The 13121-nt window shown below is 34.7% G+C and overlaps 1 protein-coding gene across 5 annotated transcripts in view; it reads left to right on the forward strand.

Annotated features, from left to right (window-relative positions):
* Wdr17 (WD repeat domain 17) overlaps nucleotides 1–13121 on the forward strand; it is a 139142-nt gene that overhangs the window by 37200 nt on the left and 88821 nt on the right. For all 5 annotated transcript variants that reach the window (XM_045155904.1, XM_045155912.1, XM_045155927.1 and 2 more), the window contains 3 exons: nucleotides 1914–2042; nucleotides 5814–5997; nucleotides 9570–9800. In XM_045155904.1, the coding sequence (XP_045011839.1) occupies nucleotides 1914–2042; nucleotides 5814–5997; nucleotides 9570–9800 (544 nt within the window). The remainder of the gene's footprint in view (nucleotides 1–1913; nucleotides 2043–5813; nucleotides 5998–9569; nucleotides 9801–13121) is intronic.

The raw sequence follows: 13121 nt of genomic DNA on the forward strand, positions 1-13121 counted from the left end.
AAGGAAAGGAAAGGAGAGGGGAGGGGAGGGGAGGGGAGGGGAGGGGAGGGGAGGGGAGGGGAGGGGAGGGGAGGGGAGGGGAGGGAAGAAATAAAAGAAAAAAGAAAGAAAGGAAGAAAGGAAGGAAGAAAGAAAAAAAGAAAAAGAAAGAAAGAAAGAAAGAAAGAAAGAAAGAAAGAAAGAAAGAAAGAAAGAAAGAAAGAAAGAAAAGTCACCAAATCTTGGGGAAGAAGGAGACTGCTTTTCAGCAATATTGTATCATTTGGTTCTAATGTTCAGTTTTTTTCAATATTTTATTTTTATTTATGTATTTATTTGACAGAGAAAGTGGGGGGGGGGGAGAGAATGGGTGCACCAGGGCCTCTAGCCACTGAATCCAAACTCCAGATGCATGTGCCCCCTTGTGCATCTAGGTAACTTGGGTCCTGGGGAATCAAACCTGGGCCGCTTGACTTTGCAGTTAAGCTCTTTAACCACTAAGCAATCCCTCCAGTTCTAATGTTCAATTTTTAAGAAATAGTCTCAAGGCCTAAAGGTAAATACACGGTGCAGGTGTATAATCACAGTTACATGAGAAGGTAAAGCAGGAGGTTTGTAAGTTCAAGGCCTACCTAGGCAACTGAGTGAGACCCTGTCTCAAAATAAAAAGTCAAAAGTGGTCCAGGGATAGATGTGGCATAGTGCTAGAGCACTTACCTAACACATTTGAGCACCCGTGTTCAATCCCCAATACTGAGAAAAAGTAAAAAAACAAAACACTTTTTTTCCCAAAAAGTTATGATGGCAGATTATTATTAGACAATGACCTTAAAGTAACTATCTTAAAGATGTTCAATAAACTAAATGAAGATATGGAGGAAACTAGGAATACAACAGATGAACAATGTGGAAGCATTAATATTCATACAAACCTTAGATGAAAGTAATCCTGGAATTAAAATGTGCAATAACTAAAATTAGAAATCATTAGAGGGATTTCAAAGGCAACTTTGAGCAATAGCAACTATCATTTCAGGATATCATTTCTGTGTAAACTGTTGTGTAGCAGAGTAGGAAGAGGAACAGGTGGATAAATGGAACTGGAGGGGTTGAGAGAATACATTCAACTCAGCAGCTTGGAGACCTGCACAGAGGTGCAGATGTGTGTGTATGCTTTGTGCATGTGATATTTTGCATGTGGTTTTGACATTTAACATTTTTTTGAAAATGCTATAAAGCTTTTGATCAGCATTACTAACTGTTGACTAAATATTGAGTATTACATTATTTGGATAAAACCAAATTTATCATATTGTTCAGTTTTCTATTGAATTTTCTGAAGCAAAATAATTTAATGTTATAATTGCTGCTTACAGTTTTCCTTTATTTGAAAAATCAGATAAGAAAATCACCTAAATAAAAAAATGGCGTTTAAAAGGGATAAATTTGTGAAAACGTAAAACAAAAATTTCAGAGAAAGAGGTCACAATTTTCCCAACATGGGCATGTAGTACTTTAAATTTGAATTTACTGCCTTGAAGTGCCAGTATTTTAAAGTTATGTGTCACAGAAAGACTTGGATATGTCAGTTTTCCTGGGAAGTGCCATTAATCCAGTGACACCATAACCCTATAGGTAGGAAATGTGCCTTCTTGTAACTACCGCCCAGTTACCTGTGATAGGTTTCCTGTCTGCGGCTGTGTCACATATCATTCTTCACTTGGCGGGTCTGCTGCTTCTTTAATTTAAATTACCCGATTTTATCACGTCTATATAAATTTGACAATTTTAACAACTCTGCAGAAGTGAGATTCATTGTATTAATAAAAGCACTTTTAGAGCATAAAGGTAAGTATTGGGAAAGGCATGCAAAATGATGATGGAATTTGTCAAATAATGAAAATGGCTGACATTTCTTTAAATTTGTTTTTAAGGCAACCATGTCCCAAGTCAGGCAAGTGGGATTGCTGGCTGCTGGGTGCCAGCCTTGGAACAAAGATGTGTGTGCTGCCAATGGAGACCGGTTTGCATACTGTGCAACTCTTGCCATCTATATTTACCAGGTAAAATAAGACAAATTGTTGTCAATTTTTAATAGAGTAGGTTCAATTATTATTAATCAATGCTTATGGCAATTTCATGTCACATGAAAAACTGCCTTGATGTTTATGTTTTCTGTTTTTTTTTCTATTTACTGTATAGGGTTTATTATTATTATTATTTCTTTGTTTGCTTTTTGAGATAGGGTCTCATGTATTTCAGGATGTTCTAGAATTCATTATGTAGTCAGGATGGCTTTGTGCTTCTGATCCTTTTGCCCATATGAGCTCACAAGTGCTGGGGTAACAGACATTTATCATGTGACTTAATTTTCATGTAGAGCTCGGGATTGAAATTAAAATTGTTAAAATTTAGTGGCTGTATTTTGAAGCTATGCTTGGGAGAAAAGCTTTCATGAATTTGTACACACCAGCTTATTCAGTCAATTCTTCTGTTTCCCAGTTTATAAACTCAAAGCCTTCCTGAATTTCTTCATATTGAGGAGCCATAAACATCTTTTTAAAAGTCCATTTTGTTTTTAAACCCAGAGCCAAAAACTCACTGTCAGACTGGGTGTGTTGGTGCATGCCTTTAATTCCAACACTCAGGAGGCTGAGGTAGGAGGTTCGACGTGAGTTAGAGAGCAGCACAGACTGCAGAGTGAATTCCAGGTCAGCCTGGGCTAGAGTGAAACCCTGCCTTGCAAAAAACAAAAGCAACACCAGAAAAACAAGCTACACCAAAATTTCAGTATTACCAGCTAACTTTTATTTAAACCAGAGTTGTGGTCACATTGAATACACACTCTGCCCTTCATAACATAGGTCAATTTTAGTACTTTGTGTCTTTAATTGAATTTAATTTTTTTTTTTTTTTGAGGTAGGTTTTCACTCTAGCCCAGGTTGACCTAGAGTTTATTATTATGTACTCTCAGATTGGCCTTGAACTCATGGCAGTCCTGTACCTCTGCCTCCCAAATACTGGGATTAAAGGCATGTGCCACCATGCTCAGCTAGCTGCCTTTGTGCCTTTTAATATCTTCTTTACATCCTTCTTATCTCATTTTGCAAGTCTCTCTACAGGAAACTTCTTTCCTTGTAATTTGTCTGTTAGTGTAATCATCTGTAAAACAAACCTAAATTTTAAATTTTTCAGTTCCTCTCTCTCTCGGCCTCTGTCAAATAAATAAATAAATAAAAATAAAAATATTAGGGCTGGAGGGATGGCTTAGCAGTTAAGGCATTTGCCTGCAAAGCCAAAGAACCCAGGTTCAAATCCCCAGCACCCACGTTAGCCAGATGTACAAGGGGGCACGTGTGTCTGGATTTCATTAGCAGTGGCTGGAGGCCCTGGCGTGTCTATTTTCTCTCTGTCTCTCTCTCTCTTTTATTCCTGTCAAATAAATAAATAAAAATAAATAAATTTTTCCGTTGCTCCTCATTGTATAATATTGGCATCCAGACATCACAGGATAACTTTGCCGGTTTTTGGTAATCTTCTTTCCTGTTTCTCCTTTACTTTGTATTTGAGATATTTTCTAAGCCATTTCAGACTCTTTCCTATTTTTTTTCACAGATTTTTCAGTTTGTCTACTCTGCCTTTCTGGAGAATATTTTCTCATTTTTCTAATCAGTGTAAGCATGGACGTTGTTTCATATCCTGCTTCTCCCCTTTCTTATTAGTGAAGGATCTCATCAGATATAAAGACTGTATATACTTTCATTCACTGTAAATGAGTCTTCCTCACTGAATTCTTAAATTTGTGCACTGTCTAGCCCTCATTCAATGTTCATTAAGTTTTTGAATGAATTAGATTTTTTAAAAATCTTGAGTCATCAATTCATTTCAGTTGCTCAAAAATATATTTATTCTGAAATAAAAATACATCTTTACCATTGCCTAGTATTTCCTTACTATTAGTAATATAGTTTACTGAAAATTGAATAAATAATAGTATTAATTTATAAAATGATTTAGTTTCCACAATGGAGAATAAAATGTTTGTGTTGTCCACTCATCTTGTCTGGAGACATCAAGCATTGACAGTAAAATTTCCTTACGTAAGACAGCAGCAAGCTTTTTAAATGCTTCTTTACTTTCCACTTACCCCTTTATCTGTATCCATTCTCCTCATACTTCTCACTTTCAAATTATTCTTATAAAATTTCTCTCCAAAAGTCTCTTATTTGTTTTTCTTTTATTTCCTTTTTTAAAAAACAACTTGCCAGCCAGGCATGGTGGTGCACGCCTTTAATCCCAGCACTCAGGAGGCAAGGGTAGTAGGATTGCCATAAATTCGAGGCCACCCTGAGACTACATAGTGAATTCCAGGTCAGCCTGGCTAGAGTGAGACCCTACCTCAAAATAACAAAAACAAAACAAAACAAAAAACCAACTTGCCAGTCAAGGCAGACTTTTCTCACAGGTAAGGAAGATAAGAAACTGAGTAGATAAAGGAAACATGTAGACTTTTTTCTGCATTTGTAGCTGAAATGCTATGTTATTTTATCACAAATTTTAGGAGGACTAAGCTGAAAAATTTAATATAATGAACCTATGAAGAACATTTTCACCCAGTTGAAACAAACTAAAATTTATATTCATCTAGTAGTTAATGCAAAGGAAGTAATGTGGCAGTTCAGTATAGTGTTCACTATAATACCCCTTTCAACATATGCAAATAAAATTACATTACCAAATAATAACAATAGCTTCATTTAAGGTTGTAATTTTAAATTGGATAATCGGAGTATATGAAAATCATGCTGCATAAATAGAAAGTGTTAAAATTATTTGCAGAGGATGTGTTTACTAAACAGTACCTGGTGGCAATGCGCACTATAGAAAGTCCAACAATCTCACGCCCAGGCTTCTGCAACCTGCAGTCCATGTGCCTCATGGGATGTAGGATAGATATGGTTGCATCCCAACACAGAAACATATATTTACTTTAAAAATTATGAGAATGTTTTCAGTTTTTATTCACAACTCAATTGCATATAGAACTGTAACATGTACACAGAGGATTTCGGTATCACACTACTTTGACAAGAGAGTAGAGATGTAATAATGGAGGAAGCCAAAGACAGTCCATATTAACAGTTATGATTTACTGTAAGTGTATGGTTAAAGAAAGATTGATAAATTATTTGATATAAAGATCTTTAAAACTTTAAATAATACTATGAAAGGTTTGTCATACATAAAGCAAAATGACTAAAATTATATAGAAATAAATATGAGAAATTAATTAATCCACTAAGTAACAAACTGCATTTGTAACTGAAGTAGGAAAATAATGTAATTGCTTCATTCACTTCCAAATAAAAATACAACATAATCAACCATTTGAAAAACAGTAATAACAAAAAAGGTCATTCATACCATTGTTTTGAAAGTATAGGGCATCTTAGTAATATTTATATTAGGTTTATCTAACCTAATTTTTATTAAAATGTAGGTATAAATTTTAACAAAATCTATTCCAAAATCAATGAATTTTAGATCTTATAAGATTATTATGGAAAGTCTAATTAAGTTCTGAGGTGTGCATATGTATAATTCATTTATTTTACTAGTTTTAATAGATAATTCTTATTTCAGATCTTTCAAGTTTCTTTCAAGTTGACTGAATGCACTTAAATGAAAAACAAGGCTTGAAATGTGTTCAAGTCTTTACTATTAGGTGAACTAACTTTCTGATATATAGATTTTGTTTTGTCTCATGTGATTATTAATGGATAAATTGTCTTTAATGGAGCTCTGAAATGCTTTATGTATGTATTTTGTTTTAGTTGGATCACCGTTACAATGAATTTAAACTTCATGCAATTATGTCTGAACACAAGAAAACAATTACAGCAATCTCTTGGTGTCCTCATAACCCTGATCTGATTGCAAGTGGCAGTTCTGATAACTTAGTGATCATTTGGAATGTTGTAGAACAAAAAGTCACTGCTAAGCTCGACAATACAAAAGGTATACTCACTTATCAGTGATTTGTTTTTCATTTCACCAAATATGTTGAATCCAACAATCACTATTAATTTTGTTAATTAGATTTTTAAAGTAGTATTTAGAATTTCTTAACAGTAACTAACCTATGTAAGAAATGCATTTCACATCTTGACATGTGTACAAGCCTGAAAAACAATTTCATGAGGGGCTGGAAAGATGGCTTAGCGGTTAAGGCATTTGCCTGCAAAGCCAAAGGATCCTGGTTCAAATCTCCAGGACCCATGTAAGCCAGATGCACAAGGGGGTATGCATACATCTGGAGTTCATTTGCAGTGGCTGGAGGCTCTGGCATGCCCATTCTCTCTCTCTCTCTTTCTCTCTATCTCTCTCTCCCTCTCTCCCCCTCCTTCTCTCAAATAAATAAATAAATGAAATATATAAATATTTTTCATGATATGATTATATTTGGAACATATATTAAGTAAAAACATAGTCATTAACAATTTCATTCATATTTAAATTTAATATAAACATTTCCACAGTAAATATAAAACAATAATTAAGAAAGTTTTTTTTTAATGAGTTAAGTACTTTGCCTTGCCTATTCATTAGGGTGTTCTAATCTTTGACATATAATGACAACCATTTGCATGTATTTGATACCTTATTGTGATAGTGTTGTACAAATGTGTGTGTGTGTGTGTGTGTGTGTATGTTGAATTTTAAAAGTCCTACTTAAATAAATAGGTCTTTGTGAATTTAAATAATATCATTATACGCTTTAGCATTGGGAAGTCTTGCTTAACTGTGCCCCATAATGATGATGTAATTATGCAACCATTTTTTCTATTTTAAATAACACAATGATTGAGAGTTTTTTAATACCAAGAATAGTTCAGTTATTAATTATGGTTATGTAAAATATTTCTAGATATAATGCTCATATTCAGTTTTTTAAACATAACTTTGATGTAGAAAACAGACACAACAATCTCACTAATTTTATTTTGTTTAGTGTTTCTTTATAAGATTCTAACATGTGACTTCAGTATTGGGAATTCATAGACAAGTATCTTTAGATTTACTTTCTTGTTGATAATAGTAATAACTTTTGAAAGTTTTAGATATATGTAACATGCTTGCCTTTTACTTGTCTTTTCAAATTAGGTCAAAAAAAGATTGTAAAAATGCCTGTAAAATATATTTTGGTACTCAGCTATAATCTTATTTTATAAATAAGATTAATTTTCAATTTAAAAAGTAAATTTTATTCCCAAATTCATATGTCTTGTTTCTTTTATTTTCATTTTCAATAACCAGTGAGTAAAGTTTGTTACAACCTACCTGGGAGAAAAATATCTTAAGTCAACCATTTAGAGTTATTCCATTAATTTAATTGTTTTATTTTATATTTTTAGTACACCAATGAGAAAAATCCAAGTTACTTTTGGCAATGATCTATGTGATATATATGCAGTTTTTGGTAGCCTCAGTCAAGATTTCCTCTGTCTTTCCAATGTGTTCTGGTAATTTTTCTTTCTCTCCCAACCAAAATAGGATTATACCAGTATTGTTTACATTGATAACAATGCATTTTCCTGATGTACCTTTTTGTGAAACTGAGCTGAAATAACACAAAAAAAATCCACTTAAAATTCATTTATATTTTGTGAGAAATAAACTAAACATATGTCAGTTTTGTTTTCATAAAGTCATGAAACAAAATCTATACTTCCTATAGCTAAAAAATAAAATTTTAAATGATATTCAGAAGCACAGATTAGACAAAGATATTACTATATTACCTAATGTTGTCAAGTATTAATTATTAAACACCATACACATCACAGGCATTTGTAGTAGAGACCTATTTTAGCTCATCAGCTCTGGGGACCATAGTTTCCTCTGATATTGTATAGATAATTAAAAAAGACTTTATCAGGCTGCAGGCTGGAGAGATGGCTTAGCAGTTAAAGAGCTTGCCTGTGAAGCCTAAGAACACATGTTCGAATATCCAGGTACCACGTAGCCACATGCATGGTGACACAAGTGAGCAATGTTGCTCATGTGCACAAGGGGGAATACGTGTCTGGAGTTTGTTCACAGAGGCTGAAAGGCCCTGGTGCACCCATTCTTCCTCTCTCTCTCTCTCTAATTCAGGTAACAGTTTTAGTAAATGTCATCTTTTTTTATTTGAAAAATGTTAAACTTACCAATAGCTTTCTCATCCTTTTTTCAGAACTATTAGAAGTACCCACATATACTAAGCCACTGATAGACATATTTTCAATACATATTGCTTGACATTCTTGTGGTCCCTTTGCTCTTTTCTTTACTGTGCCCTCAGAGTCAGCATTCTTATCCTTCTTTCAACTGTGCTGTGGTGACTTAATCTGGTATAAAGTAATTTATAATTTTTTATGTGGTTATTTCTTATTGTGACAGGGTTTCTTTATAAACAAGGAATAAAACCAATAGAGAAAATACATATTATAATGGAGATTTATTAGATTAGATTACAGGATATGGGCTAGGCAGTCAAAAAATATCTGTCTGAGTGTCAGGGAACCTGGTAGCTGCTCAGTCCAATAGACTGTATCTCTCAGTTGTCCCAGTCTGGCACCGAAGGCCTCAAAGATTCTTGGAAAGTCTGTGATCTTCAGTTCACCTTGGAAGGTTGCTAGGTTCCAATGTCAACAAAGGATATCAACGTCAGGATAGATACAAATACTAGCAAGCAGCAAGGGCAGCCAGACATAAGGCCCAGTGTTTGCCTGAAGCTTTTTTTGTATGTAATCTGCCACTGGATGGGCTGTGCACACTGGAAAGTCTTCTTCCATCAATCAATCCTTTGCTGCCTGCCAAGAAATACAGACACTGACCCATGGAGTTGTTTACTCAAGAATACTTCCTGGAACAAAGCATGAAATAAAGTAACTAACTCTTGGAGCCATTTAAACCAAGAATGGACCTGCTGATTTTTGCTTCTGGTACATCCCATGACTGTTGCTTCTGCTGGCAGGCACCCACTTGCTGTTTTTATTGAGCAGAAAAAAGCAATCTGTGGGCAAGTTACATGAAAAATCAGCAACAAGTGAGTGAGAGACAAGGAACTTTGGCTCTAAAAATTCCTAAATAGTCACTTAAAAAAAAGGGGATTTAGAGGCAGGACCAGTTGAATTCTGCGAATCCAAGACACACCATTCACAGATGTTGTTACTCTAAGTTCACCTGTTGTTTTCTGCATTCTTGTGGGCAATTTGTTTCTTTTAATATTCATTGCTCTCAATGGTATGATCAGCACATCTCATGCACACGTGACAGGTATACAGCCAGGTCACTGAGGAGGTATCTTGCCATATACAATCTACTTAAATAAAGAAATAGTTTCTTTGACTATATGGTCAGTTTAGTAATGTTTCCTCACTCTGTTCCCTATATATTTCCTGTAATCCTTAGGGTGTTTTCTTTAAGCCAAATTTCCAAGTAAGAAATTGTTTTTAAAATAATTTATTTTATATTGTACAATGTGGATGGCTTTTAGCTTACAATCTTATGTATTTTTATTTTGTATCTATGTTTAATTTTTCCAGGGATACCTGCCTGTCTTAGCTGGTGCTGGAATACAGATGATGCTATTGCATTTATTTCCCATAAAGGCCCACTGTTCATTTGGACCATCTCAGGACAGGATAATGGAGTTTCTGTGCACAAAGATGCCCATAGTTTCATATCAGATGTCTGCATATTCAGATGGCATACACAGAAAAAGGGGAAAGTTGTATTTGGCCATATTGATGGAAGCATATCACTTTTTCAGCCAGGTAGGAATGTAATTAATCAGATCTCTCTCTGCCTCTGTCTCTCTCTCTTTCTCTCTTTCTTAGCAGGTAGATTTTATTATTCACATGAATATATCAGTGTATTTTCTGTTACTATAACATATACTTGAGATAAGAAACTTACAAAGAAGGAAGTTTTATTTGTCTCACACTTTGGAAGGGGTCAATTTGCGGAGGGGGTTGTGTGGACATAGTGCGTCTGTAGGAACCATGTGGCAGAGGAGTGCTACTCACCTCATGGCTGAATGCATAGAAGACATGAGGGAAGAGACAGAATCTTATGATTGTCTTCAGGGGTATGTGCATAATGACCTAAGACCAAGCTTTTAAAGGCTCCATCACCCCAAAGTGACGCCAAAAGGGTGGAGACTAAGCCTTCAACATACGGGACTTTGAAGGACATTTCAAACCTAATCTCCAGTAGTAAAGTCAGAAAGAACATGCGTTTTTAAAATGTTTTATTGATTTATTTATGAGAGAAAGCGTGAGAGAGAAAGCGAATGGGCATACGAGAGCTTCTAGCCACTGCAGATGAACTGGAGCTGCCTACACCACTTTGTGCATTTGTGGGCACTGGGAAATCGGATTTTGGTTCTTTGGCATTGCTGGCGGATGCTTAAGCCTTCTCTCCAGCCCAAGTAACATAATTTTTAAAAGAAAGTGAGAGAAAAGTTGTGCCAGGGCCTCTAGCCACTGTAAATGAACTCCAGACGCATGCATCACCTTGTGCATCTGGCTTACATGAGTACTAGGGAATCAAACCTGGGTCCTTAAACTTCACAGGCAAGTGCCTTAACTGGTAAGCCTCTCTTCAGCCCTCAGGTAACATAATTTTAATTTTAAACTAACAGCTACAAAAATATTATCCAGTATTGTGCTGATTGTAAATGCTCATTTGAAGTAACTGTTGATTACAGACATTTACTCACTTATCTCAGGTGTGGATCTCTTTCTTTGAGATAACGCAAACCAGTTATCTGCCCGCTGTTTGTAATTTTCACATCAGTTCTTTCTATCTGCACATTTACTAAGAAAATAGTATCAGAAAACCTTCCTATCCCCTCACTGAGTATCTGATACTATACCATAGGATTTCCTTTTTCTTTATAAAGGAACCATTTGTAGTAACACAGTCCTTCATCAAAGGTTTTAAATCCCATAGATAAAAGAACAGTAACTCCTTCAACATTCACACCACTATAACTTAAATAAAGTTTAAAAAAGACAAATTATTTCTCTTTTAAGGAAGCAAAAAATATGTACACATATGCTTCTTTACCAATTTCTCCACCTCTGCTGTCTTTCTCAGTTGTACTAATTTGGGGTTAGTGTAATCTAGTTGTCAGTCTGTCAGTTCCATCAGCCACAGTGAGTGCAGATTCTGTCTTAAAGCTCAGAGTTACACAACATCATTCACAGACTGGTTCTCCTTTCAAAAGGTGAGTATCATTTCTGTCTCCTGTACTCTTTATCTATGCCTTATTGTAAAGGATTAATATGTGGGTAATTAAAAGAAAAAAAGCCTGTTCTCAGGGGTTCCTTATTTTGTTTTTTCTGCTTACCCAAATCGCATTAGATAGGCCTCCCCCCTATCCTCTGTCTGTGGCACTTTTTAAGGTACTTCATATGCACTGCCTAAGATTTCAAGAACACTGTAAGGAGTGTGCTTGTATTTTGGTCTACAATGTAGTCTTGATATTTTTATGTTGTGAGTTATCATTAGAGTTATATCCTTTTTCATTGATAAATGGTTATTTATGTCCTTTGATATTATTATTACTAGGAATATTTGAATATATGGCACTATAAGACATTGAAACATTTTATTGTTTATCCAGTATGTAAATAATTTATACATATATATGTTAGTAGAGGATAGGGAAGAATAAAGATATCCTTTACTCTTCTCTATCCTAGGTTTATATCAAGATGGAATGTATAATATGTAACAGTGTAAGCTAGGTAGCTTCTAGGAGGCACTAGCATTTTCCAAATCTTCCTATTAAATGAAGTGATTTGTGTTTCTTTATATAGTCAAGTCATGTTTCTTTTTTGTTTACTAGGGCCAAAGTCAGACATATAAAGATGGGGTATCTTAGAAACGCAGGAACTCACCATCTCTCAAGTTTTGAGAACAGAAGTGTGAAATTATTGATAGGTTATGTTTTCTCTAAAGGTAGAAAGAAAAGGCTTGATCCAGGCTGCTATATAGCTTTTAGTAGTTCCTTAAACATTAGCAGCATAACACCAGTTTTTAGTCTTCACATGACTATTGCCCCATGTTCATGTCTAAAATTTTCTTTTTATAAAGATGCAATCCAGTTTGATTAGGATCTACTCCAAGAGCTTGATCTCACATTTCTCATCTACAAAGACCCTATTTCAAAGTAAGAACATAGTCACAGGTTTCTGAGTAGTAATTTCTAAGCTGGGATATTCTCTTTTAAAGGAATGGATAGAGCTCAGAGGTACATTCCTTAAATATGCCATATTCAAATTTACATTTTACTCAAGAAATATTATTGACATTGCCCCTATGTAATATTGTCATTTTGTCCCAGTGTCTTCTAGAAGCACACAGGATACATTTATTTCAAATCTCAAGTCTCGGAAAAGTTGTCCTCAGCACATTCTTTGTTTAGCATTTTTATTTTGTTTTTATTTTATATATACTGTAACTAATATATTTTTTTCTTTTTTTTAATCAAAAATTGAATTGCTCCATAGTTATATATAGCCTTGGAGGCCCTACCTCAAAAACCAAAAAAAACATATATATATATATATTCTTGAACTTTTTACCTGTCCTAGTATTTGTTCTTTAACATAGAAGTTGACAATGCAATTGAATTACTTCAGTCATTGCTTCTTCCTTTATCTGACAACTCTTGTTATCTGATATGTAAGAGAAAATACAACATTAACAACTTATAAATAAAAACAGTTCAGCCACTGTTTTAATGACTTGCTATAAAACTATAAATTTATCCTCTATATTTTGTAATAAAAACATTAGAATCCCAGATAGAAAATGAAATGAGGAATGCACTGCATCATCATCTTGACTAAAAGCGTAAGGCTTTAAAATAATATGGTTTTGGGGCTGGATAGATGGCTTAGCGATTAAGTGCTAGCCTGTGACGCCTAAGGACCGCAGTTCGAGGCTCGATTCCTCAGGACCCATGTTAGCCAGATGCATATCGTTTGCAGTGGCTGGAGGCCCTGGAGTGCCCATTCTCTCTCCCTTTCTCTCCCTCTCTCTCTCCCTCTTTCTCTCTGTCAGTCACTCTGAAATAAATAAAT

This window comes from Jaculus jaculus, chromosome 1 (genome assembly GCF_020740685.1).
Source record: "Jaculus jaculus isolate mJacJac1 chromosome 1, mJacJac1.mat.Y.cur, whole genome shotgun sequence".
NCBI classification, from domain to species: Eukaryota; Metazoa; Chordata; class Mammalia; order Rodentia; family Dipodidae; genus Jaculus; species Jaculus jaculus.